Source organism: Lynx canadensis, chromosome A3 (assembly GCF_007474595.2).
Source record: "Lynx canadensis isolate LIC74 chromosome A3, mLynCan4.pri.v2, whole genome shotgun sequence".
NCBI lineage: Eukaryota > Metazoa > Chordata > Mammalia > Carnivora > Felidae > Lynx > Lynx canadensis.
The window spans coordinates 1,214,198-1,240,527 of record NC_044305.1 but is presented as its reverse complement, the minus strand read 5'-3'; the positions used below and the strand labels follow the sequence as shown (position 1 = coordinate 1,240,527).

Here is a 26,330-nt window from a genome sequence, read left to right as displayed (position 1 = left end):
CTGGAGAGAACCGCTGTCCCCTCCCCGGCCCCGGGAGCCGGGCGGGAGCGGCACTCGGGCGGGGCGGGGCGGGGCCGAGGCCGGGGCCGCCCCCGCCCCCACCCCGCCCCGCCCCCCGCCGCCGGGCGCGCCGCGCCGTCGCCCGCGGAGCCGAGGCGCGGAGCCCGGGAGGGCGCGGGCGCGGCGGGCGGTGTGCGCGGAGAGCGCGCGGGAGGCGAGCGCAGGCGAGGGAGTGAGCGCGCCGGGGCGGCCGTGCGTGCGCTCCGCTCGGCGCCACAGCCTCTCCGCGCGCCCGGGACCCGCGGGGTCCGGAGGTCGGGGGAGGAAGCCCGGGCCGGCGGGGAGCGGGAGGGCGGCCCGGCCCCCCGCCCCCTGCGCCCGGCGCCCCTCGGGCGCTCCGGGTGGCGCTTCCGGCTGGACGGCGCGCCCGCTCTCGGTCTCGCGCCCACCCCGCCGGCTTCCTCCGCTCGGTCCCCGCCGGCGCCGCGCCCACCATGCGCCTCAACGGCTCGGCGCCGGGTCCGCGGGGCGCGCCGGGCGCCAAGCCCTTCCCGCTGCCACCCTCGGGGCTGGAGGCGGCGCTCCTGGTCCCCGGCTTCGGTAATGGCTCAGGCAACGAGTCCGAGCGCCTCCGAGCGGCGCCCAGCAGCGACCTGGATGTGAACACGGACATCTACTCCAAGGTGCTGGTGACCGCCGTGTACCTGGCGCTCTTCGCGGTGGGCACCGTGGGCAACTCGGTGACGGCGTTCACGCTGGCGCGCAAGAAGTCGCTCCAGAGCCTGCAGAGCACGGTGCATTACCACCTGGGCAGCCTGGCGCTCTCCGACCTGCTCATTCTGATGCTGGCCATGCCCGTGGAGCTGTACAACTTCATCTGGGTGCACCACCCCTGGGCCTTCGGCGACGCCGGCTGCCGCGGCTACTACTTCGTGCGCGATGCCTGCACCTACGCCACAGCCCTCAACGTGGCCAGCCTCAGCGTGGAGCGCTACCTGGCCATCTGCCACCCCTTCAAGGCCAAGACCCTCATGTCTCGCAGCCGCACCAAGAAGTTCATCAGTGCCATCTGGCTGGCCTCGGGCCTGCTGGCCCTGCCCATGCCCTTCACCATGGGCCAGCAGAACCGCAGCGCCGACGGCCATCACCCCGGCGGCCTGGTGTGCACCCCCATAGTGGGCACCGCCACGATCAAGGTCGTCATCCAGGTGAGGGGCTGCTTCGCGCGGGAGGAGGGCTGGGAAGAAACAGGGGTCTCGCGGGGGGGCCAGGGTCGGCAGGCTCTCCCTCAGGGAAGCTGCGGGCTTCTCTTTCCCGCGCCCCAAAAGTAGTTTCCAGTCTGTGTCCCCCTCTGGGACAGCGCGCTAGAGAACGTCACCGGGAAGTTTTACTCGGAAGCTGGGAAGGAGATGGGGGGCAGGGGGTCCTCAGGATCAGCCTGCCCCCCTCTTCCCACCTTGCACTCCAGCGCGGCCAGACCTTGCCCCCCCATCTCATCCCCTCCTATCCAAGGGGGCTGGGCCCTCAGATCAGCGAGGTCTCTGAGGGTCCACGGATGGGCCTCAGCCGTCTCCAGACCCCGGTGTGCATGCCGGAGGCCATTCCTTTCATCGGCTTCTCAAAAGGCTGTGTGACCCCAAGAGGCCGGGTCCCTCTCCTCTGCAGCAGAGCCCCCGGGGGTCAGCACTGCTCCCCCCCCCCCACCCCGGGCCTCCTGGCTGCTCTGCCCCCTGCTCACAACTTGGGAGGTGGGGCCGGTTCCTTAGGTAAGCCTCGGTTTTCCCGTCTGTGAACCAGGGTGATCACAGCCGTGGCCTCAAGTGGCAGAGGGCGGAGGAGGAAGCGTGTGGGAAGGGCTTGCACGCGGCACGTTCGGGAGCGCTGTCTTGGTGGTGCTGGTGAAAAGTTGCTTCTGCTGGGAAGGGCTTCCGGCGTTTGGGCGTGGTGGCGGGTGGGGGGCCTGCGTGAGGCGGGTAACGCCGGAGCCCGAGGGTCCGAGGAAGGTGTCGCGAGAGCCCAGGCGGGAGCCCTCCCCGGGAATCGGCTCCGACAAGGCCTCCTGGCCGGTGGGGGGTTCTGGCCCTGGAGACAAGGTTTCTCAGGCCAGGACAGAAATGCCACCGTGGACGGCGTCATGGCCCCAGGACCGGGTAGCCACGGAGGTGCAGGTGGGGTGGGGACGGTGGGCGGGGCCGGGGGGCCACTGTCCCCATGGGGCCGTCCTTCCACACGGCCCGGCAGGACTCATGCTGGGAGTGGGGTAGGAACTGTCATCTGTACGTCACTCCCTGGGCTCGGGCTAATCCACCACGAGTGGCCCCCCCACACCTGCACTGAGAACTTGTGGCCACGGGGTCCCCTGCGTGGAGAGGCACCCCCACCCCAGCCACACGTAGCAGGGAAATGAGTAGAGCCCGGCCGCCTATCTGCACAGGAGGCAAGGGCATGCAGGGCCGTTCAGGTCAGCAAGTCGAGTCAGTAGCACTCGCTGCCCCCACCCGAGGAGACGCCTCCACTCGGACCCCCGCCCCTTTGGCTCTCGGGGGCCTTGGCCGGGAGCGGTCGGGTTTGGATCATCAAAAACAAACCACAGCAGAGCAGACTGGGCACGCCCCCCCCCCCAAAGCGTCCTCTCCATTGGCCCCACGCGATCAGACGCCTCAGTGACACTGCTTCACCTCTCAAAGGGCCGTCTCTCCCAGTCCCTGTGCTCAGAGGGTGCCACACCCACACTGCCCAGGGCGTGTCATTCGTCCAGGATGTCTGCTGAGCACTGACTACGGACAGGCCCCACTTCTGCACCCACGGACATAGTGCTGCCCCAGCATTTACCAAACGCTCGCTGGCTTCCTGACGCCCCCCAGATCGGCCGCAGCCTTGTGCTGGGAAGGACTGATAGGGCTCATTCCAGGCGCCCTTCCCTCCGTGCTGACGGCCGAGGGCGGACGGCAGGAGTGTGGCCGGGCCCTTCTACACGACCCCTCCATCTCAGGAGAGGTGCCCCCGGTTGACGTTCCCCCCTCGGGCCTCTGGGCCGCTTGGCAGGACGGGGAGCGAACGTCCGCTGTCTTTTAAGCAGCGACGTCTGCCCGGCAGGGGCTGGGTGCTTGTGTCCATCGGTGCGTCGCCCTCTCACCGGCCATGGTGGAAGTGTGCAGCCGTTGGCCGATCGAATGGTCCCTCCTTCCAAAACGGGGGCCTCTCCCAGCCTGTTGTGTCCCCCAGGAGGCCACCAGCGTCCCCCCCCCCCGCCGCCCCTCCCCACCATCCGCACCAGCCCATGCTGGGCACTTACATGCAAACTAGTGCTTAGAAATGAGGTGGTTCAGTCAGATACCTGAGCAGCTTAGAATGGTCATTGCCGAACACATCTTGAGCAGGTATCTCATTATCTGAGCAGGTAGCCTGGAGCTGGGCCGAGGGGAGCTTGTACAGAGGGCAGGGCCACGCCCAGGCCAGCGGAGACCCCAGGCCCTGGGCCCCTAGTCGACAAGGGCGTCTGGCAGGAGGAGCCCACGGAGCCTGCCACGTTCCCTAATCCGGTCCCTCCTCTGGCCCTAGGAGGGAACTGGACTCAGGCTTTCCAACGCACTGTTGGTTCCGGTGCAGCCGTCCTGAGTGAAAGACGTGCGCGCACCAGCCACCGAGGGGCCCTCCCCTCAGAAAGTTCCTCTGAGAAGCTTCGCCTCCACCGTTCATGCAGGTGTCTGCCCGGGGTTGGACAGCGCTGGGTCGTGTTTGGTCCCACGCAGCCCTGCCGGGCCCCTGCTCTGACCTCAGCCACGCTCTCTGTTGCTGCTCGGGTGGGATGCCCATCCCTCCGGCGAATGCGACCTGAGCTCTTACTGAGTGCGGCGAGTTCCAAAGGCAGTGAGCCGAGGGGACCGGTGACCGGGGTGGCAGACGCCCGGGGGGGGTTGTGCATCTGGTTCAGATCGGACCTGGCCGGGGCCCTGTCCAGCCTCATAGTCCCGGCGGCCCCCAGCCTGACCCAGGACTCAGCAGCAAATATGCCGCCTGCCCCAAGGCGGTCGCTCACCTGGTCACCAGCTCTGCCTGGTGCCAGCCCCAGCTCCCTAGACTCATGTTGTCCCCATGTGTTCTCCCAGTTAGAGAAGGGGGGAGGGGAGGCGCTGACCTCCGGACCAGTGTTCTCAAGCCTGGGGACTGTGGCCACGCGTATGCAAACATATACAGGTGCACACACAGAGACACATGCACAGACACACATGCACGAACATGGAGATACCCAGAGACACACGGACGTGCACACGCGTGCACGTCGACATGCAAAGAGGCACACGCAGACACGTATGTGCTCGTATTACACATAAACTCACGTGTGTGCTTCGACACAGACACACGTGCACAGACGCATGCACACATACACGAGCACACGCAGCTGTACTTGACCGTGTGCCCGTGCAGCATCCTGTCTACACGGCAGGCTGTCTGTGCAGCTCAGTTAACAGCAGGTGGTCTGGGAGGCCCCATCTTTTCCGTCAAAAGTAGGGAGGCCTCTGTGCTGCTCGGGGCACAGGATCTGGGGGACCGGCGTGTGCAGCAGGCTGGTGAGGGAAGCTCAGGACCCATCCTTCTCTAACAGGTGCCATGCGCATCGGCCCCCAGGATCAGGGTCACCCCAGCCCTCGGTGCTGAGGGGCATGACTGGGCAGAATCCCAGGGACCCAAGCGAGCGCTCACCTGGTGCCCCGAGGCGGTCTTGCCCTGTCCCTGGCGAATGTCCTGGGGGCGGTAGGGCCTTGCCTCCGGGGAGACCTGGTTCTGCTGTTTTTTGGTAAATGTATGGTCTCTGTGATGCTCAAACCAGCGGCAAAGTGTGTCCGCCCTCGGAGAAATCTGCTCCGTGGGCAGGGCCGGAGGGAGCCCGGAAGCCTCCCGGGGCAGAGCGACCCCGCGCGCACCACGGTGCCCGGGCGAGGGCAGGGGCGGGGGAGCTGAGTCGGGGACAGCCCCCCCTCCGAGCGCAGGGCAGGAGCCGGGGAGCCTGGTGGGCACCAGCGAGGGCTCTGGAGCTGTCACTTCATTGTTGCTGTTTCCAGCCCCTGCGGGCCTCGCAGCAGCTGTGTGGACGAAGGATCCTGCTCCCGGGGGCTCCCTGCTCCTTTGTTCACCTTCCTAGACAGGCGTGTCCCCGGCAGGGACACACCGTCTTTCCGGAGGAGCAGGGGCGTGGGGGAGGAGCTGGCGCCCCGCACCCCCCTGCCCAGAGCCGAGGCAGCCCCATCACGGGCCCTCAAGGGCTGACGTGGCTCCGCGGGGGCAGAGGCAGCCAGGACCTGCCTCCACAAAGTGGGAGAAAATTGGATCCAATAAAATTAGACCAGGAGGCATTTTCTCAGGGCCTCTGCCCTGTGGCACCTCGATTCTCCGTTCCTGCCCCTGCCTGTGAGCCGCAGGCCCGGTGGTCGCGGCCGGCCGGCCTCAGTGATGCTGGCACTCTCGTGGGTAAAGGGTAGCGAGCCGCAGGGTCCCCACCAACGTGACAGGGCAGTGGGGGACGCGGCGGATGCCAGAGTGCCCAGCTCCCAGCTGGTACCATCACATCCCCCCACCCTGGGCACTGAGGGCGCAGCGGCCCCCCCCAGAGCATGGGTCCCCCTCCGCCTCCTAAGTGAGGGACCTTCTGAAATCAGCGCCAGTGCCCTGGGGATTAAAGACACGGGGCCGGTAAGCCCAATGCGGGGTTTCCAGTTAGACGCTGGGCCGGAAAGGGCAATCGCCGTGAAGGCTGCGAGCCAGCTGTCAAAGCCGGGCACTGCCCAAGGGCAGAGTGTCCACGGAGGGAGGACAGGCTTGCAGGACGGGAGGTCCTGGGGGGGTGTGTGCCTGGCAGCGGGGGGAGGGTATCCCACCTGCTCATGATGTAGGGGCTGGGGGGGGGTGGGGCTTTGTTTCCCTCCAGCACAGAAGGAACAGCCACACACCCCATCTGGTCTCCCAGCGGCTTGTGTTACGAGGAGAAAAGGCATCTGAAGCCTTTCTTGTTTTCCATTGTGGTGACGCACACACAGCAGATTACCGGTTCAGCCGTCCCCACCGCCAGCACTCGGCCGTCAGTCGGGAAGGGCTCTGCGTCCCCATGAAGCCTCGCCCACTCCCACTTCCTGGGTCCAGGTTTGACTGCTGTCCGCCCTCGTCTGCGGGGTCTCGGGCCTTTCCTCGCCCGAGAAGCGTCGGGGTCCCCGAAGGAACATGCTGAGCGAAAGCAGCACCGTCAGAAAACCACCGACATTCCGGAAAAGGGACAGCACTGGGGACAGATTAGTGGCTGACGGGCTGGGGGCGGGGTCGACTTTGGGCCATCAGTGTCCTGCCTCCTGACTGGTGTCCCTTACGTGGCAGGGCTTTTATCAGAGCTCGTGGAGCTGTGGACTGAGGGGTAATTTCATGACTGAATTACGTGTCAGTGAGCGCGTCAGGAACCAAGCTGAGGGCGCTCGGAGACCTCACCCCGTGAAGGCCCTGGGGGGCACCTGGTCCCTTCTCATGGTCCTCCTAAAGGCCTAATGGCCCGGAAGGACCCGAGGGGTCCTGGGAACATTCGCGGGGAGCTCAAAGCCCGGCAGCCCCTTCTCCCCTCCGCTCGCACCGAGAGCCAGGCAGGTGCTGGGGGCCCAGGAGGCACAGGGGACGAGGGCCTGACTCCCACACCCAGAGGAGCACAGTGTTGCCGAGCTCACGGCCCTGGGCTCCACCTGGGCCCCCGAGACCCCTGCCGTCCCCAGCAGCCACCGGCAAAGGTGCAGCCACTAGGGGCCGTGTGGCCGGCCCGGCCTGGTGCCATCCGGTGAGGGCCGGGCTCCTCGGGTCCAGCCAGGAGGCTGCTCCCCTGCAGCCTGCGGGACCGCACCCCTGCGTCATCACCCTGGGCTGGTGTGGGGGCGGGGCAGGGGCAGGGGGGCAGTAGGCCCCTCGGGGGCACGCAGCACGGAGGCCTCACCGCTGGCCAGCCGTAGGACCCTGGCCAAGCGACACGACCTGCACCTCATTTCTTTGTCCACCAGCTGCGGGTGGCGGCTCGCGGCCCAATGGGTCAGGACACTTGGGGTGCTTGGGACGGCCCCGGGCGCCGCGCGAGGGCTCCGCGACGCACACACCACAGAACAGCGGCGTTCGTGGGGAGACCAGGACCCCCGATCTGTGGTTTTAAGGCAACAAGAGCTGCTCTCCTTCCGGGAGGGTCGTCGTCCCGGGGCTGGGAGCTGTTTCTGTCATCCGTGTGCGTCCACGCTCTGGGGGTCCTCGTGCACCCCCCGGGTCCTGCCAGAAACCTTTTATTTTAAAGTTTACCCCTAGAGGGGCTCCTGGGGGCTCAGTCGGTTAAGCGTCCAACTCTTGATTTCAGCTCAGGTCATGATCTCGCGGTTTGTGAGTTCGAGCCCCACATCAGCCTCTGTGCTGACAGCTCAGGGCCTGGAGCCTGCTTGGGATTCTCTCTCCTTCTCTCTCTCTCTGCCCCTCTCCCGCGTGCACACCCGCCCGCTCTCTCAAATAAATAAACTTAAAAAAAAATTTAAGATCTACACCTAGTAAAAATCACTTTCCTTTTGCTTCCTTCCGAGTTCTGGCAAACGCACACAGCCCCGTAACCGCAGCTCAGAGCATCGCGGCCGGTCTTGTCGCCCCAAAGCTTTGTCTTGTCCTGTTGCTTTGGGGCAGGCATGCCCCGTCCCAGGATCTGTTTTCCTCCCAGCCTCGCGCCTTTTCCAGAATGTCACATAAATGGAGCCTCACGGGGCGTCACCTCCCGAGTCTGGCTTCTGTCACTTACCACGGTGCTCGCTGTTGTCTGAGTCGAGAGCTCTTCCTCCTTTTATGGAGGATTCCGTTGAAGCTTGGACCACGTCTCTGTATCCGTTTGCCGGGTGAGGGGCACTGGCTCGTTTCCAGTTTTGAGCAGCAGCTCGTCCTTGGTTCAGGCTTCAGTGTGACCGTGCGTTCTCATTTCTCCGGAGTGAATCCTGAGGAGGGAGCCGGGTTGCCGGGTCATACGGGAGGGTGTTCGACCTTTTAGGAAACGGCCAAGCTTTCCCAGGTGGAGGTGCCGTATGGAACGTCCCGGCGCTCTGCGGCTGCCCGCACCTGCTGTCGTAGGCGCGACCCTTGTTTTCCTCTAGCCCCCAGGGGCGTGCCGTGGGACCTTGAGGTTTGGTTCGCGTGATCGGTGCCGTGGAGCGGCTCACCACGCTCTGTCCGCGCCTGTGCGCCTTCTCTGACAACATGTCGGTTTCGGTACCTTGCCCAGTTTTTATTTACGTATTTTTTTTCATTTTTAGTGTTTATTTATTTTTGAGAGAGAGAGAGAGACAGACAGAGCACAAGCAGGGGAGGGGCAGAGAGAGAGAGAGGGAGACACAAGATCCGAAACGGGCTCCAGGCTCCGAGCTGTCAGCGCAGAGCCCAGCGCGGGGCTCGAACCCACAAACCGCGAGATTCTGACCTGAGCCGAAGTCGGAGGCTTAACCGACGGAGCCCCCCAGAGGTTTTAAACTGACTTGTTTTCTTACTGAATTTTGAGAGTTTTGAAAACTGCATACGAGCCCTCTGTGCAGATACGTGCTTCGCAAGCATTTTCTCCCCTGTGGTTTATCTGTGCATTTTCCTGACCTTGTTTGTCACAGAGCAAACAGCTGTCATTTTGACAGACTCCAACTTATCAGACGTTTTAACGAATCACACTCTTGGTGTTGTGTCTAGGAATTCACGAAGATCCCCTTCCCCGGTTCCTTCCATCATCTTCGTCATTTATGTTTCACATGCAGGTTTATGATCTGTTTTGAGTTAATTTTTCCACAGGGTGAGCTATGGATGCTTGTCTTTTCTTTTTACATATCCACATCCAAGCGGTCAGTGCCGCTCGAGAAAAGACGATCTTCTCTGCGCTGAAGTTTTTTGACACCGCCATCAAAAGTCACCTGACCTCCCGTGCGGGGCTCTGCCCAGACCTTCCTCCGTCTGCGTGTCTGCGCCGTCCCTGCCCCCAGACTGCCTCCAGCACCGCAGCCTTGTGGGGGGTGTTCCAGACGGCGGGCTCCTCGGTCCTCCTGTTCTTTCCCAGAAGCCCTGTGCTACTCTCGTTCCTTTGTTTTCTGTGTAAATGTTAGAATCCGCTTCTCGGCGTCCACAGAAACGCCCGCAGGGGTTTTGATTTAAACTGGGACAGTGTGTGGCTCAGTGGGGGGAGACTTGGCATCTTAACCCTGAGACATCTGGTCCCCAAGCACAACGCAGCCCTCTGTTTGGTTAGGTCCCCTTTGTCGCGGTTACTGTGCCTCTGCCGGCACACAGATCCTGACGTGCTCGGTTAGGTTACACCTAAGTATTCGTGTTTGGGGTTATTGCACACGGGCTCTTAAAATTTTTTCTCTTTCCCGTCGTTGACGGCCAGCATAGAGAAGTGTGAGTGGGTTTGTGGGTTGATGTGTGTCTTGTGACCATGGTAAGCACACGTATGAATTCTGCAAATAATTTTGTAGGTTCCCTGGGGTTTTCTGTGCAGGCAGTCCTGTCGTCTGTGAATAGAGAAAGTTTCATTTCATCCTGTCCAATCTGTATGCCTGTAATTTCCTCTTACTGCCTCATCGCGCCGGTTGTGACTTCTGATACGTAATCTGGGCAGAAGAGAAAATCTCCCGGCCTCGTTCCTGATCTTGGAGAGAAAGTGTTTGTGCTTTATAATTAATATGAGGTTTTTTGTTAAGTTTTTAGTAGATGATCTTTATCAGGTTAAGAAATTTCCCTTCTATTCCTAGTTTGCTGAGGGTGTTTATCATGAACGGATGCTGAATTTTGTCCAATGCTTTTTCTCCATTATTGGTGTGATCGTATGATTTTTCTTCCTTAGTTAATACAGTGAATTACATTGATTAGTGTTTTGTTGTGGTCAAGCGTATATAATATAACATTCACCATTTTAGCCATTTTTAAGTGTCTGTTTCAATGACACTGAGCACACCCACATTTCAGTGTGACCGTCCCCATGACCTGCCCTCAGGACTCCTTCATCTTCCCAGACGAGAACTCGAGAACTTGGTCCTCACACTGCCCGCCCCTGCTCCCCTTGACCTGCCCCTGCCCCACCCACTGCCCCCTCACCTGCCCTGCCCTCTACTTCTGTCTCTGTGGACACAACTACTCTGGGCGCCTTGTATCAGTGGAAAATGTTGACTGATTTTTAATGTTGAACCAGACTCACATTTCTTCTTTTTTTTTTTTTTTTTCAAATTTTTATTTAAATTCTAGTTCATTAAGTCGATATTGGTTTCAGGAGCAGAACCCAGTGACTCATCACTCAACATACGACACCCCGTGCTCGTCCCAACACGTGCCCTCCTTCGTGCCCATCCCCCATCTAGCCCGTCCCCCACCCCCCTCCCTCCATCAACCTCAGTTTGTTCTCTGTATCTAAGTCTCTTATGGTTTGTTTCCCTCTCTTCTCTTCCCCCCCTTCCCATATGTTCATCTGTTTTATTTCTTAAATTCCATATATGAGTGAAATCATATGGTATTTGTCTTTCTCTGACTTACTTTGCTTGACATAATACTACCTTCTAGCTCCATCCACGTCGTTGCAAATGGCAGGATTTCATTCTTTGTGATGCTGAGTAGTACCCCGCTATATATAAACACCACATCTTCCTCATCCATCATCCGTCGATGGACAGGCGGGCTGTGTCCATAGTCTGGCTGTTGTCGAGGGTGCTGCTGTGAACATCGTGGTGCGTGTGCCCCTTCAAGTCTGTGTTTCTGTGTCCTTTGCCCAAATACCTCGTCCTGCAATCGCTGCGTCGTGGGTCGACCCCAGCCTCACGTTTCTGGTACAAACTCCACCCGGTCATGTCACGTATCGTCCCGTTGGTATGTTGCCGGATTTGGTTTGTTGATACTTGGTTGAGAATCTTTGTGTGTTTGCTCCTGAGACACATTGGTCTGCAGCTTTGGCTTCTTGTATGTCTTTGTCTGGTTTTGGTGACCGGATAATGCTGGTTTCATAAAATGGTCTGAGAAGTATCTGCTCCTCTCCTATTTTCTGAAAGAGATTGTGTGGAATTGGTAGTATTTCTTCTTCAAAGGTTTGGTGGAATCTTTCGGTGAACCCGTCTGGGCCTGGAGTTTCGTGGGACGGGTTCTGGCCGTGAATTCAAGGCCCTTCCTAGGTACGGAGAGGGTCCGGGGTGCGTTCCTTCCCAAGTTCGGGCAACTTGTGTCTTTCAGGGAATTGGTCCATTTTCTCTAAGTTGTCAAATTTGGCGGCTTGCAGTTCGTGGCTTGGCTTTGTCACCGGGTCCTACCTGTGGGGTCTGTAACAATCCCTTGTTTTTTCCACTCCTGATATCAGTGGTCTGTGCATTCTCTTTTCTCCCCTGCTCAGTACGGCCGGTTTACCCGTATTGTTACCCTTTTTTCGATTAACCAGCTTCACTGATTTTTTTCTGGTGTCTTTCTGCTTTAGTCGTATTTATTTATGTTCCCGTCTTCGTCTCCTTTCTGTGCCTGGTCTGGATTTAATCTGTTTTGAGCTCCTAGACTTCTTAAGGTAGAAGCTTAGACTCATGACTCAAGGCCTTATTCTTTTGCAGTTTAAACATTTAATGCTACAGACTCCCTCCCAAATGCTGCCTTAGTAGCATTTCAAAATTTGCAAAATGGGTTCTAATTCAGTCCAACATGTTTTCTCATTTCTCCTGAGATTTAATTCCCTCTGCTCTTTGGACTGTTTAGAATCGTGTTGTTTAATTTGCAAACGTTTGGGGATTTTCCAGACGACACTTTGTCATTGATTTGTAATGCCATATGTTTGGAGAACATGCTCGCGCGATTTCACTTCCCCAAAGGGGTTCACGTTCGTCCGACGGCCCCGAGTCCCGGTCTGAGCTGGCGAGCGACGCGTGCGCCCTCGCAGGGCATGCGCTCTGTGGGGCGTATCACTCTCTGAGGGCTGATTTGGCTGGCCACGCTGTACTGTTTAGTTCCAAAATTCCCACTGGTTCTCTCCATCCATTTCGAGAGAGTTGGCTTACCTCAAGGAGCATGGTTCCAACACCTGCCGTAACGCTCTTGTCTGGGAACACCTTCTGCGTCCTCCTGAGGGCGGTCTGTGTCGTCTTTTCCAGAAGACTTGGGTTTTCCCGGTTCCTTCAACATCAAGTAATTTCAGATTGCTTTCTGGACACTTAGAATATTGCCGTGGCATCTGGGGTGATTTAGAACCCTCTGGAAGACGTTGAGGTTTTCGGTTGAGTCTCGTCTTTGGTCAGGGAGCCTGTGAGAGCTGTCTGGTGGCGGTGGCTGTGGCGTCCGTCCCGTCCGCGTGCCCTCCCCCGTGCGCCCACCGTTCAGGGTGTAGTCCTGGTTCTTGGAGGTGGTTTATGTCACGGTGCAGTTTTCAGGCCCTTTACTCCGGCTCGCTAGGTGTGTCCCATACGTGTGCAGGTCAAGGGTAACCCCAGGACTGCTGTCGATTCATGCAAGAATTGGGGGGCCCCTTTTCCCACTGTCTCCTTGCCGACACTTCCTCCCACGCTCTGTGGTTTCCAGAGATCCCTTTCTTAGTCCTCTGACTGGGGCGCCAGAGAATTCCGCTTTATTTCCCCCACTGACTTTTTTTAGGCGCACCTGTCTCTATTCCTGTAACGGCTGCTCCGGGGCCATAAACGTGCATCCTTAAGTTATCGGCGTCTGACAGAAATTCACATTATACCCGTTCACACCTGACACTTCCCACTTCCCGTCGCTCACCTGGAGGTCTGTTTTAGCCGATTGCTTTTTTTTCTTAGCAGTGGGTCACATTTTCCTGCTTCTTTGCATATCTCGTAATTTTTTATTTCTACTGGGCGTTGCAGATGACGCGTCGAAGAGACTCTGTTGTGTTATCTTCTTCCGAAGAGTGTCGGTTCTTGCTTTAGTGGGGCTCTCGGTTGCAGACTGATCATCTCGGTCTACACCTCGCCCGTGCAGTTCTGCAGAAAGCCCAAGCCCTTCTAACTGGGGAGGACCCCGCCGTAGACTCAGTGTCCCCTGGGGGTTTTGGAGTTGGTTTTGAGGCTTAGATGAGTCGCGCGTGGCCCTCCCTCTGGGGCGTGGCGCTGACTCCTAAGGTGCGGGCTTGCTGGCACCCGAGCACGACACTCCATGTGCCAAGGATGCCCCTCCCCTCCGCTGCTGCCACAGTGCCAGCCATCTCCCGGAAGGCTGTGTACACAGCCCAGCCCGCCCAGAAGCCACGGAGAGCCCCTCTCAGGCTCCTGAGGACCCCCACCGTGCAGGACACCCCCCAAGTGCCTTCTCTGCAGATTTAAACCGCTCCCGTGGCCCCAGTTTTTGAGTTCTGCCTCTTGACTGGAATAGCCATGCTCTGTCCAGACCACCACCCCCCCGCCACCGACTCCTAACGTTGCAATGGCGAAAACACCCCCAAGAAGACCAACACGTGGCCGCGGGGCTCACCTGGGGAGTTCCCCCGCCCTCAGCCACCACAGTCTTGCACTGCGGATTGTCCAGTGTGTGAGAACAATAGCCCGATGCTCTGTGTACAACTTCATGGCTGTTTATGACAGCGGATTTAGTCCAGCGCCCCACGTGGGACGCGTCCCTGGAGTTGAAACGCTGCCTACTTTCAAAAATATCCCAGGCAGCTTATGATAGAAGACTTGGGTTCAAAGGAATTACTAAAACAAAGTTGCAAAAGAATGGCTAACAAAGAAACATAGTTATCCCAGGAACGCGAAGTTGAAGACGGCCTCTGTGTTCCAGTGACTCTTCTACAGAAGCTTATGAAAGAGTGACATGATTTGGACTTGAACGTTTTTAGCTCCTTGTCTGCTAAAAGGTGATTTTATTGTAAAGTTCAGTAACTCTCCCTTGACATGTTTAAAGGTTAAGAGCATTCTTCGGCGACTTTTGTGCTCTCATAACTCAAAAAAAAAAAAACACTTCCTCTATTTAAAAAAACACACACCATTTTCAATCTCCTGAAGTTCAGAGAGTCCTGGAGCGGTAATAATCCCCGCTCGGGAGTGATTAAGTTGTAACCGCTCACGGCAGGCCTGGGGCTGCGTAACTTCCCCGCGGTTTGTCAGGACTGCGGAGCCGTAGCCCCCGCGGCTCGGGCCCAAGTGGAAGCGCGTCTGGGTCGTGTCACTTGGGAACCCCGAGCGTCGGGACGTCCAGGACTCGCCGATGGGGCCAAAATCAAAGATGAGCTCATTTGTTGCTCGTCAGGCGCTGCGCCCAACAGGATGTGTGCGGCTGGAAGCTGTCGAGGGTCACTATTTATTGCCTGGGGATGAGGGAGAAGCGATCGCATCTGTCCTCACCCCACTCCCAGGATCCCTGGCTCCGGGCTCCCCCGAGCTCCCAGCGGCACCCCCCCGCCCCGGGAACCCTTAAAGGAAAGGAGCACCAAGTGGGGGCCGGAAGCTTTCCAGCCGGTTTGGACTTGCAGCCTGGAGACCCCCTTCTGGACTGTCCTCAGGGTGGGGAACCCTGCACAGCACCACTGAATCCTCCCTGCTCCCCACTCCCCCACCGCCGGGGCGGGGAGACAGGGCCGAGCCCCGGAAAAGCGCTTAGACTTCTTCGAAACCAGCTTCTGGTGAACCTCACCCCCGGTGGCCCCCAGGCGGTCCGCCCATCTTCCCCTGACAGCGGGCCAGGAGCACAGGCACCAGGGTCCAGGGCGGGAGGCAGGATAATGCAGACAGGAGCATTATCTGTGAGGAAGGCGTCAAGCAGCTGGGTCCCTGGCAGTCCTGTGTGGCACTTGCAGCGATGCCCCCGTGAGGCGGGAAGGGACGTGACCAGCCCACAGGCCCCTCGGTCCCCCCGCGGGCTGGCACGATGCCTGGACCCTAGACTCTGCCCGGCCCTGAGGCCCATTTTGCTGAGGCCAGCCGTCCTCTCGGGAGACTTGGGCCCAGCTGGGTGCTGGGCGGAGTTAGAGGAGGACAGGGCACTTGCCGCGCCTGGGCCTGGGCTTGAGGGGCAGTGGTCTTCTGGGGGCCCTTTTGGCCTCCGAGGCTCGGCAGATTGGGAAAAAGTCCGAGCCGGCCACGCAGGCTGCCACACAGACGCTTGAGCGGTGACCTGGGGTCGGGACGCGCACCCCCGCTGAAGAAGCTTTTCTGGAACGGCGAGGCGCCTCTGAGGCTCCCCGTCACACGCGCCCGCCGATGAGGCGCAGATAATTGCAGGGCATTTAGGCAAAGCGAGCACCCGTAAAACCTCTGCAATTCATTTTCCTGACAGCTTGTTTAAGAGACGCCGTCTAACGTATTAAAAATACCTACGTTTGTGTCGGATCTGAGATCAGCTAGAAGACGCTCAGAAAGCTCCAGTGGAAACCACCACGGGCAGAGATTCCTGTTTGGAAAAGGCTCTAACCCCAAACACCTCTTCTACTGCCTGTCGTGAGGGCCACGGAAAGTGCCGTGGTTCTCGGGAGCCGTGTGCGCGGACCCTGGGGCCACGGTAGCACGGGACCACAGACCATGCTGCTCAAACCGTCCTGTCCTGTCCTGTCCTGTCGCAGCTGTGGAGGCCAGAAGTCTGAAACCGAGGTGTGGACAGGCCCTAGAGGAAGGACCCTCCCGCCCCTTGCAGCCTCGGGTGGCCCCAGGCGTCCCTTGACCCGTGGCTGCGCCCCTCCAGTCTCTGCCTGTGTCTTCACGTGGTGTCTCCTCTGTGTCTGTGGCTCTCCTCTCCTGTCACAGGGACACTTGTCATTGGACTCGGGGCCACCCTAAGGCAACGTGATCTCATCTCAATGTCCTTAACTGCATCTGCAAAGACCCTTTTTCCAAGTACGGTTCCACCCGCAGGTTCTGGGCATCGGGGCCTGGACCTACATTCAGTGGCCACCGGTAGCCCCACTGGGCCACAGTTCGTGGCCAGAGGCGGAAGCCGGGCCAGGGCTGCCTGTCCCAGCGGGGGCTCGCTCCCCGCGCACTGCCCGCAGGGCCGTCTTGCTCCCGGGTGCAGACGCAGCGCTCTGTCCCCTGAGCCCTTGACCGGCCCCCAGCTCCAGGCCCGGGGCCCCCTGATAGATGCATGGGGAGGAACAGGGAGGAGCGGGTGCAGAGCTCACGGCCCTCCGATGAGATGGTCCCGATCGTCCCAGCGTGACGGGGCTGTGCGCTGAGTGTCTTCAGCTGAGGAAGTGCCTCTGGCCCCCCTGCAAGGACTCGACCCCTGGTGGTGGTGGGGGTGGGGCATAGGGAGGGAGGGGACCGCAGCTCGGGCATGCCAAGGACCCCCTTTCGTCCGTAATCTCACGAAATGCTGGTAGTGACCCTGGGGGGGCTGGCGCCACAAATCCGTCTTCCCGCCAAGGCAGTGGCACGTGATGTGGCATCCGTGTGCCCCTCACCCCAGAACCCCCACCTTCTCCGTCGCGCCTGCCCCGAGTGCCTCTCTCCCTTCTACTGGCCCTGCCCCCCACCAGGCAGGGCCCACGGGAGACCCGGGAGGAGGCAGGTGCGCTGGGGCACGTGTGGCCTGTCTGCCCCTGCCGCGTCTCGGGCGCTGTCTCCACGTGCACCTGCTGGGCTGTCGCTGCCCGTTCCCCTGACCCTCCGGACTGCGGTGGAACGGGCTTCCCCGGCACAAGCCTCAGAATCCTGCGCCAGCCCCGGCCAGTTGCCCTGCCTGCCCACACCTTGTCCTGTCGTCCCGTCGCAGGAAGCTCTCCCACGTGCCAGCCCCAGGGCGCTGACTGGTTCCTGTCTGACTCTGTGCCGGGCCACGAGCTCAGATGGCTTTCACGGCCACACAGGGGACAGGCACCTCTGACGGTCGGGCTGGCCACGGCGAGGGGGTGTTATGTCTGTGGTTCTGGGGCCCAGCCTTCCGGCCCCAAGCCCATGACATTTAGCACAGGTGCAGGTCACTGAGTTTGGGTCAGGGTCCGTGAAGGTGCCTCCACGCAGCCACCGTGAAGGCCACAGGGACGTGCGTGCAGAGCAGGTCTGGGCTTAATTCTGGGACCGGCACCGGGGCGGCTCTGACGTGCTGGGTGGGCCAGAGGGCAGGCGTGGATGCTGGGAGTGTGGTCAGGGGGTTGCTCTGGCCCAAAGGCAAGCTGGAAACGTGGGGGGCCAGGCAGTGAGGCCAGGGTGTGGTCAGGGCCCCTGGCTCCCTTCAGCCCGGGGCACGGGTGCCCTTGCCACCCACAAGAGCTCCCCGCCCCGGAACAGGAGGGCTCCAAGCCCCTGTTCCAACCACTGCCTGTGCCTCAGTGGTTCCCACAAGGGCCCAGGGATCTTCTGCTCTGTCCCAGCCCCCAGGGCTTGACCACACAGGAGCCACATTTCACCAAGACTCAGCCGGGTCGTCAGCACGTGGCCACTGGCCACCTCCTCCCAGACCCCAGGCCGGATGCTTTGGTTGGCGTTTAAAGCGTTTAGAACCAGTTTCAGCCCTTTCTGGGGGGCCTCCTGCTGACGTTCAGTGGAATCCTTCCCTGACCTTTGTAACTAATTCACAAGGTAGGTGGAGCTTTGGATCCACACTTGCCCTGACCTTGTGAGCTGGGGGCAGCACAGTTGGAGGCCCAGCACAGGCCAGGACTCGAGCCGGATGGCTCTCCAGCCCCCCCCCCCCCCCCCCCCGCAGCTTGGGCCCCCACTTGCGAGGATTTTCGCTTCCATCGGCAATAAATTAAACGTGTTTTCATTCCTCCTGCCCTGGAGAAACAGCCGCTGTTGGAGAGGGGAGCCCAGAAGGACGGGCTCTTTATGAAGAGAACCGCAGAGGCGCCTGGCCTGGGGGGTGGGAGGCGACAGACCCCCGGCCGCCCCTCCCTCTGCATCCCGTGTCCCCCCCAGAAGGTAGAGCTGACGCCCCCTGCACGCCGGTCCCCGGAGAATCCGGCCATCCCATGCGGGGCAGGCCGGTAGAGCCCAGGCGTGTTCACAGGCGTCGAGGGCTTTCTTCGTTATTTGGCTGAGTTGGGGGCCAGTGGTGCTATCTCTACGGATAATAGGGCCACCTACAGCCCGGCCAGAACTCCAGCTTGTCCCCTACGGCTGAGCAAAGCTACAGACACTGTCCGATGCTCAAGCCGGCACGGCCATCCTCACGCAGGTGGCCTGCAAACCAGATGCCGCGTGTGGGTCGGTCCCCTGGGTCCTGAGTCCAGTCGGGAAACCGGCTGGAGGGCGGGGCTCTGGTGCTCGTAAGGAGCGCGTGGCGGGAACGAGAGGCCTTCCCTGTGTTCACTGGTCCAGAGAGACCTTCCGGTCCGGTTGGGGAACCGGGCCCAGTCCCATCCTCCCCGCTGGGGACCCGTGCACAAAGGCCGCGGTGGCCCCCACGGCCCCTCAGACTTGTGGGGGGGAAGCCCCCCCCCCCCCAGCTCCCCGTGCCTTCTCCCCACCGGCACGGCGCCTGAGCTCATCGGCACCGTCCTGAGACGTCCGCGCGTCACGGGGCGGGATCACAGCCCGTCTCAGCCCGGACGCCCCTCCAGCAGGTGGGTCCAAGTGCCGCGGCGCGCAAGGTGCGAACAGCTTACCGCGGCCACCAAAAATGAGCGAGGGCGTCACCGCCTGGCACCACGGCCCAGCCAGCAGGCAGGTCCGGAGCCAACTTCGGTGCTCTGTGAGGCCACCGGTGCTCGGCGGAAGGACACCGATGAGCGTCGCCGTGCGTGGCCAGCGGGCAGTGGCTCGGAGCCCTGGGCCGGCCGTGGAGTGACTGTCACAGGCAGCAGGGACCTGGGTTCCCACAAGGACGCGTGTCCAGGGTGGCTGGAGGGAGGGGCTCAGGCTGGAAGTAGAGGACCCTGAAAGCCTCTACAGCGAAGGGCCCAGGCCCAGGCAGCAGGGGCGGGGCCTCCGTCTACAGGAGCCTCCGGAGGGCCAACTGGGGGGGTGGGGCCGGGCAGGCGCGGGTGTCCAAGAAGCTGCCCGAGTCAATTCGAAAGGGGCCTGGGTCCTCCCAAGGGGTCCGAGGAGAGATGTTGTCCCAGACCAGCCGGGTCTGGGTCCTGGGCAAGGCCAGCAAATGGGCCAGGGGACAGAGCAGCCTTTTCTGTGTCCTGGGCCCCTGGTTCTGTGACCAGTTCAGGGCCGAGCCAGCGCCCGCCCCCCTGTGGTGCTCACTCTGCAGTGAACGTGCCGGGCCCAGCACAGCCCTGGGATTTCCCAAAGCCGCAGCACGTAAGGGCCCAACGGGACCCGTGTGGCTCTTTGCCCCCCTCCCAGGGCTCCCTACGAGGACAAGGGAGAGCAACGTTGACTGATGGGCAGGGTGGGCTAGAGCACGGGGAGGGCTTCCTGGAGGAGGGTCGAGCGGCTTCCACGTCTGGGAACGTGGGTGGATTGCCGTGCCCCGTGTGCTCCCCACACCCAGTGTTGGATGCAGCAGAAGGCAGGTTTGGGCTCCTCGTGTCCCCCCCCCCATAGATGCCACGTCCCCCCACCTGCTCAGCTGGGCCCGGGGTTGCCACCTCCACGAAGCCCTCCACCCCTCCCCCTCAGCATCCCCGTGCTCTGCTTCCTCAGTGACGCAGCCCTGAGCCCCGGCGTGGGGCCAGCAGGCGACCAGAGCTCATCTCGGGGATGGACGGCCGGACGCCCCACCCGGGAGTGAGTGAAGCTGGCGTTTTCAACAGTCCGCTCTTGCGGATTCTGACTGTCAGGTTTCTAAAAAATGGCAGAGAGCTCATTTCTCAGCATCCTCTCTGCAAAGCTGTTTCTATTTCAGTAAAAATTGAAGCCGTTTGTGGCTTTAGCTGCCCGCCAGCCCTCAGACCCCCTGCCACACGGGGCCGGCCGGGCGCTCGGTGGAGTGCACGTGGGTCTCTGTGTGTGAGTCTTGCTCAGAGAAAGGGGAAGAAAGAATGTCCGTGCAGGACGAGCTGGCTCTGAGCCGTGCTTTCTCTGCCGAGTGGATGGCAAGGAGTCCCCTCCGGCGGTCACAGACCCGCCATGTGCTCACCCGGCCCCGAACTGCCTCTGCAGGGCGCTAACACAGCGGTCGCCTGCCCTGGGGTCAGGACGGAGGCGCCTCGGGGCAGGAAAAGGTCTCCGGGTGGTGCTGAGGCGGAGGGGCCCCCAGGGCCATCCACCGACCCCACCCCACCCCTCCCAACAGCAGTCAGGTAAGCCAGTTGCAAGAGCCAAGGGACAGATGTCCGGCCCTCGGCCCGTCCACACGGGGACAGCTCTTGGGGCTCAACGCTGAGACGCGACCGTGTCCAAATGTACACTCAATGCCCCTTCCTCAGCCCAAGTCGGCTGTCCGCGCAGCCCCAGGAGGGGGCGTTGCAGGGGGCAGGGGACCGGGCTGGGGTGGGGACAGCACTCCCTGGAGCCCCAGGGCTGACCCATCGGGGAAGGCTCTGTGGTTCCCAGCCCCTTGGAAGGAGGTGACACGAAGGGAGAGCTGAAGGAGGCCCACTCCTCCTGCTCTGGGGCAGGGGGGCTGTGGCCAGGGGCTCTCAGGATCGCAGGGTGGGGCGGGGAGGGACCCTCAGCCCGATCCCCGGGGGGCCTGGACCAGAGGCTGTTCCACTCTCACGCCAGACCCTCATGGCCAGGAGTGGCTCAGGTCAGACAGGGCGGTGCCTGCAGCAGGCCGGGCCTGAGCCCTCAGCATGGGGAGGCCTCCGTGTCCCCATGGACACCTCTGTCCGGGTCCCCGCCCAGGCCCAGCCCAGAGGTCAGGCCCTGCCCAAGCCCAGCCTCGGGTAGCAGCACTCAGCGCTCAGAGGGTCTGTAACGCCTGCCAGCAGCCGGGGCAGAGCTCAGGGTGACCAGCAGCCAGGTGGCCGTGTGGCCCGGAGGCAGGGGGAGGGCTGTGGTGACATCTGAGGGAGGGAAAGCACCCCTCGGGTGGGCCTGGACATCCTGAGTCCCTGCCTGTGGGCCTCAAACGTACAGCCTCCCTGCCCTGGTCCCGTGGGTCCGAGGGCAAGAGTGGCAGGCACCTGTGTTCCGTCGGGCTGCTGTGCAAGGCCCAGGACCCTCAGCCCCGGCCCTGGCCTGAGCCTGAGAAGCTCAGACAGGCATCAGCCCTCGGCCTCGGCCAGGCAGTTGAGCTCTCGCCTTCCGCATCTCCAGGCCAGGGGCAGTGGCTGGGGTGGGGGTGGGGTGGTGGGCGGCAGTGGCCGGGGGCAGTTCTCACCCCGCCTGCAGGGGCTCCAGGCCTCGATGCCACGGCCGGCTGGGCAGCTGACTCGATGCAGGGGACATCCCCGACCCCTCTGTGGGATCTGAGCTCGGCCCAGCTGGCCATGGGTGGGGAAGGGGCGGCAGGAGCTGAGCCCCAGGGGCCCTGTCCCCTGTGCCCGGGACTGAGGGCTTCCTGCACGTGAGGCTTCAGCGCTAAAGCCGGTATCTCGGGCAAACAGGGCAGGGTGCCCACGCTGGAGCTCGTTGGGCAGAGAAGGTTTGAGGTTTAGGTCTTAGCTGGTTTGGGAACACGGCCCTGGCAGGCCGTGGAGCTTGGTGACGAATGCTGAGACCCCCCTGAACTGGCCCCAACGTCAGGCCCCACCCTGGGCTCTTGGTGATGCTGGTGCAGGTGTGAGGGCACTGTCCCACCCCCACATCACAGCGCTGTCCCCCCCAGGACCTGGGGGGGGGCAGATTCTCCCCCAGCAATGTGCGTTTTTGTGGGAGGGCCCTATCCTCGGATCGGGGGTGGGGGGGTCTTGCGGGCAGAGGGCAGCGGCGGGCCGGATGCGGTTGGCAGGGCCCCGGATATGGTGAAGGGGGAGAGAGGAGAGTGACCCTCCTGTGCTCAGGAAGCTGGCCAGGGGCTGTGGGGGGACAGGTGGGGGCTCTGCCTCGGCTCTGCCAGACGCCTTTGGTCCCTTCAGGGGCCCCTGGAGCCATCGGCCCAGACACATCTGATCCCGCGCCCCGGGGCCGGGGGCCTGGGGCGGGGGACGGACCGCACCCCTCCCCAGTCAGGCGGACGTGATGGGCCGGGCTGTTGGGCACCATCGGAGAGACGGAGCCCAGACGGCGGGGCTGGGGAGAGGCGCCCATGCCCACTGCAGGGGAATGGCTCCGGTGTCTGGTCGGGGCTGGGCGGGCTCACCTGTTCGCACAGAGGCACCTGGCAGCTCCTGGCTTAGCTTTTGATGCTCTGATGTTGTGCCCGTTTTAAATGAAATTGGATGTGTCCCGAGGAAGGTGACCACATGGGTGGGGGCACCTAGGACAGCAGTGGGAACTAGGGGACCCAGTAACTGTTTCCAAACATCTGAAGGGTGTGATGGAGTTCCACCCGGAAGCCAACTCACTTTGTCCCCGGGTCCACGGTTGTGCCTTTTGCAGAATGTCGTAGAGTTGGAGTCACACGGTGTGGAGCCTTCTGAGTGGCTTCTGTCACTCAGGGATTCGCGGTTAAGCTTCCTCCGTGTGCCTCCAGGGCCTGGAGCTCATTTCTTTTTAGCCCTGAATGATCTGCCGCTGTCTGGGTGGTCCCCACCCACCAGGGCATCTTGGTGGCTTCGAGTCTTGGCGATTACGGACAGAGCTGCCGTAAACATCCGTGTGTGGGTTTTTGTGGGGACGGAAGCTTTCAGCTCCTTTGGGTGAATAGAGGGGTGTTGCTGGGTCGTACGGTAGGAGTCTGGTTCGTTTTGTAAGAAACCACCACGCCGCCTCCCAGAGCCACCAAACCTGCTGCGTTCCTGCCAGCCTCCAACCGCGTGTGCACCTGCCGTCCCGAAGCCTGGTCCCTTTCTACTCAGCCGTGCGGATCGTCTCCTTGCCTCCCCTGGGAACCCCTCCGCACCTGACGCCGGGCCCCTGTCACAGGCTCCTCTTGTCGTCTGTGGATCTTCTCGGATGACGTTTCTGTCGTCTGTGCAGGTCCGTTTTCTGAGGTGTTTGTTTTCTTGCTGAGTTCTTTGCACATTTTGGCGTTTCCTTCCAACGTGTGTGGTTAAGTTCCCGTAAAACCCGCCATCTTGGCCGTTTCTAAGAGTACGGGTCCCCAGTACCAAGCACATCCACCCGCCTGTGCGGCCGTCACCACCAGGACCCTTTCCGCTTTGCAAAACTGACACTGTCCCCCTCGGCCTCCCCCCAGCGCCTGGGGAGCCCCTCACTCTCTGTGTCTGTGAGTTTGGCTCCTCCAGGGACCTCCTATAAATCGCACCCGAGTTCTGTCTTTTCGTGACTGGCTTATTTCGCTCAGCGAGACGTCCTCAGGGTTCACCCACGTGGTGGCGGGTGTCAGAATCCCCTTCCTCGTAAGGCTGAATCATTCTGCTGTGTGCGTGGACCACGTTGCGTTCACCCGTGCGTGGGCGCTTGGGCGGCTTCCACCTGTCGCTGTTGTGAATGTGGGTGTGCAAGGGTCTCTCTGACCCTGTTTTCAGCTCTTTGGGGGATGGACCCAGAGTGGAATTACTGGGCCGTATAGCAATTCTTTCTTGTTTTTGTTTCGGAGGACCTGCCAACCGTGTTGCACGGAGGCTACACACGCCTGTTTTAGTTGCAAGCGGGCCGGGCCGTCGTCGTGCCGGTCAGCCACGTGGCGGCCGGGTCATGCAGCCTCCGCAGGTCAGGTGTTTCTCAAAGGCGTGGACCCCTGGCTCCCTCCGGCCGTCCAGGCTCAGAGACAGCACCGTGGCCCTTTGTCAGTGCCCGTGGCCACTGGGGGCGCATCCCTGATGCTGTCAGCTCCGTGTTTGGTGGAGGACGGGAGGGGGGCGGCCGGCATGTCCTGGGGGGCCCGGCCACGGCCAAGGTCAGCGTCTGTACCAGAGCCCCTCACAGCCCCCTCTGGTTTAAGAAAAGTAGGTCAAACAGGAGGCCTGAGCACCCAGCTCCTGCACTCCCTCCAGCCCTCCTGCCCTTGCTTGGCTCTGTGTCTGGCCTGGTGGGGTCACGGGGTGGGGGGGGTGGCCCACAGCCCCGACAGCTTGGTGAAAGGGACCTCTGGTGGCTTTCAGGTTCCGGAACGTTCTCTGGCGAGAGGCCACCACAGGCGTCAGTAGGACTTGTCACTTCACTGCAGAGGCGTGGCCCCCCAGGCAGCTGCGTCCTGGGAGCCACGGAAAAGAGAACGAGCTTGGGTAACACACAGCCATGAATATTCACGCCAGCATGGGACTTGCAAATTCCAAGCAATTTAAATGTCATAAACAGCGTGTGAATATCTTCCGGGGAGAAGATGTGTCAGAGAAAATGAATCTCGATCACCAGGCATAACGGGGAAGCGGCCTCGGCCTTAGGCGGCCGGAGGCTCCTTCAGAGTCACGGCTCTGGGGGGACGTCGTCGTTGGCGCTGGGTGGGGGAGGGGAGCAGCTGGTTTCCGAGGGAGGCGTTGGCTGACGCTCGTACCCCCACCCCCGTCTGCGGGGACGGCGGCCTCCCGGGGTGTGGACCCCGTCCCCAGTCCGTTCCGGCGTCCCAGGTTGGGAAGCTCAGGGCCACCTCCCCGAGGACATGGGTGGGCAGCTTCGGGGAGGGGGGACACTGCCCTGGGACGGCCACTCTCGACGTGGGGAAGTTCTGAGCTGGGTGAGCAGGTGTTAGTGATAAATGTGTCATTCGCGTGTTATCTCAGCGAAGCCCTGGGACAGACAGCCCCGTACGTGATGGTTCACACCACTAATTACAGTTTTAAGAGATAACTCCGGGGGTCCCCGGGTGGCTCAGTCGGTGGAGCGTCCGACTTCGGCTCAGGTCATCACCTCGCGGTTTGTGGGTTCGAGCCCCGTGTCGGGCTCTGTGCTGACAGCTCGGAGCCTGCTTGGGATCCTCTGGCCCCCTCTCTCTGCCCCTCCCCCACTCGCGCTTGCTCTCCCTCAAAAATAAATAAGCATTTTTTAGTAAGAGCTGACTCTGGGCCACCTTCTGGGCTGGGGGCTCCTAGGACTGTCCCCATTTACGGATCAGGAGACTCAGGCTGCGGATGGGGAAGCCATCTGGTCAGACACACAGCCAGGATGGCCCCGGAACAGGTCTGTCCCAGGTCAGGTCTGTGCCGCTGACCCCTGGTGCTCCCCGTCCCCACCCCAGCATCCTGCCCTCGGGGCTCAACTACTTGGAGTAAGAAAGGAGGGTGCCTTCCCTGGCTCACACGCACCCTGAGGGCCCCCCGCCCGTGAGACCTCTGGCGCCCTCAGCATCTGGTGCAGCTGGTGATTCGTGGGGGACACAGAGAAGTCGGGCGCGGATTCCAGAAGGCCTGGCTGCAAACATGGGCCGTCCAGAGACCCCCGACGTGCCTTCCACGTCTTACAAGCGGGTTTCCTGCCCCTTTGTTCTTACGGGACGGCTTCCATTCTCAGCGCAACTTTTTCACGCGTCGTTTTAAGTGACCTCGTGCGGATTCTGACTCGTCCTGTTTGGGGGTGATCTGGGGGTCGTTGGGGGGGCTGCACTCTTATCTCCTCCTCCTCTGACCGGAGATGGGGCCAGGGGAGGGCAGTGGCTGGTGCCACCTCGTGGGGTGGGGGTGGACGCCGCCGTCAGGGCTTCTCGTAAGGACCCAGAGCTGTCCCGTCCAGCACGCTGGCTGGTGTGGGTCACGAGGAGCCTCCCGAGGGTGAAACGCACACCCGCGATCCCGACAGCTGGTGTGCAGGGAAGAAGTCGATATTTTCTGGATATTTTTATGCCGGCTACGTGCTGAAACGATAGTATTTTGGACGTGCTGAGTTGTAAGTTATTTTACTGAAGTTACTTTCACCCGTTGCGGCTCATACTGTAGCTGCTGGGAATCTTTAAGTCCCAGGGGCTGGTGTTCTCCGGTGGGGCCGCCTGTCTGTGCACAGCCAGCTTGTCCCGTGTGCCTTTCCAGAGCCCGTCCACGCTGCCCCAGGTCAGGGCACCCCCACTTCGGGTTAGCTCGGCCCTCCCTTTGCCAGCTGTCGTGGACTGAATGTTTTTGTCCCTCGCCCCCAAATGCATATGTTGAAACTCTGACCCCTGGGGGATGGTGTCAGAAGGTGGGGCCCCCAGGACGGGGTCAGCACCCCTGTATGAAGAGGCCAGAGATCCCCCTCGCCCCCTTTCCACACCAGCGCCCTCAGTCCCGGACCCCCGCCTCCAGGGCTGCGAGAAACAGATTTCTGCCGTCTGTCGGCCACTCGGGCCGTGGCCGTGGTCACAGGAGCCCGAGGGCACTGAGACAGTGCCCTTCTGCCTGCCATTCACCCTGGAAGTGCTTCGGTGGCTGGAGCGCCAGGCTGTGTCCCCACGCAGCCGACTGGTGGGGACAGCACAAACACGTGTCCCATCACAAACGGCCATGCGCCGGCCAAACGGAAGGTAAGCTGTCCCTCCAGCCCGCCGCATGCTTACCTGGTGCTCAGGGACACCTGGCCTCCGTCTGT

At 61.5% G+C, this 26,330-nt stretch overlaps 1 protein-coding gene across 1 annotated transcript in view; it reads left to right on the top strand.

Annotated features, from left to right (window-relative positions):
- Positions 1 to 494: 494 nt before the first annotated feature.
- Positions 495 to 26,330, top strand: part of NTSR1 (neurotensin receptor 1) — a 48,334-nt gene continuing 22,498 nt past the window's right edge. The window contains exon 1 of the mRNA XM_030309227.1: positions 495 to 1,208. Coding sequence (XP_030165087.1) covers positions 495 to 1,208 — 714 coding nt within the window. The remainder of the gene's footprint in view (positions 1,209 to 26,330) is intronic.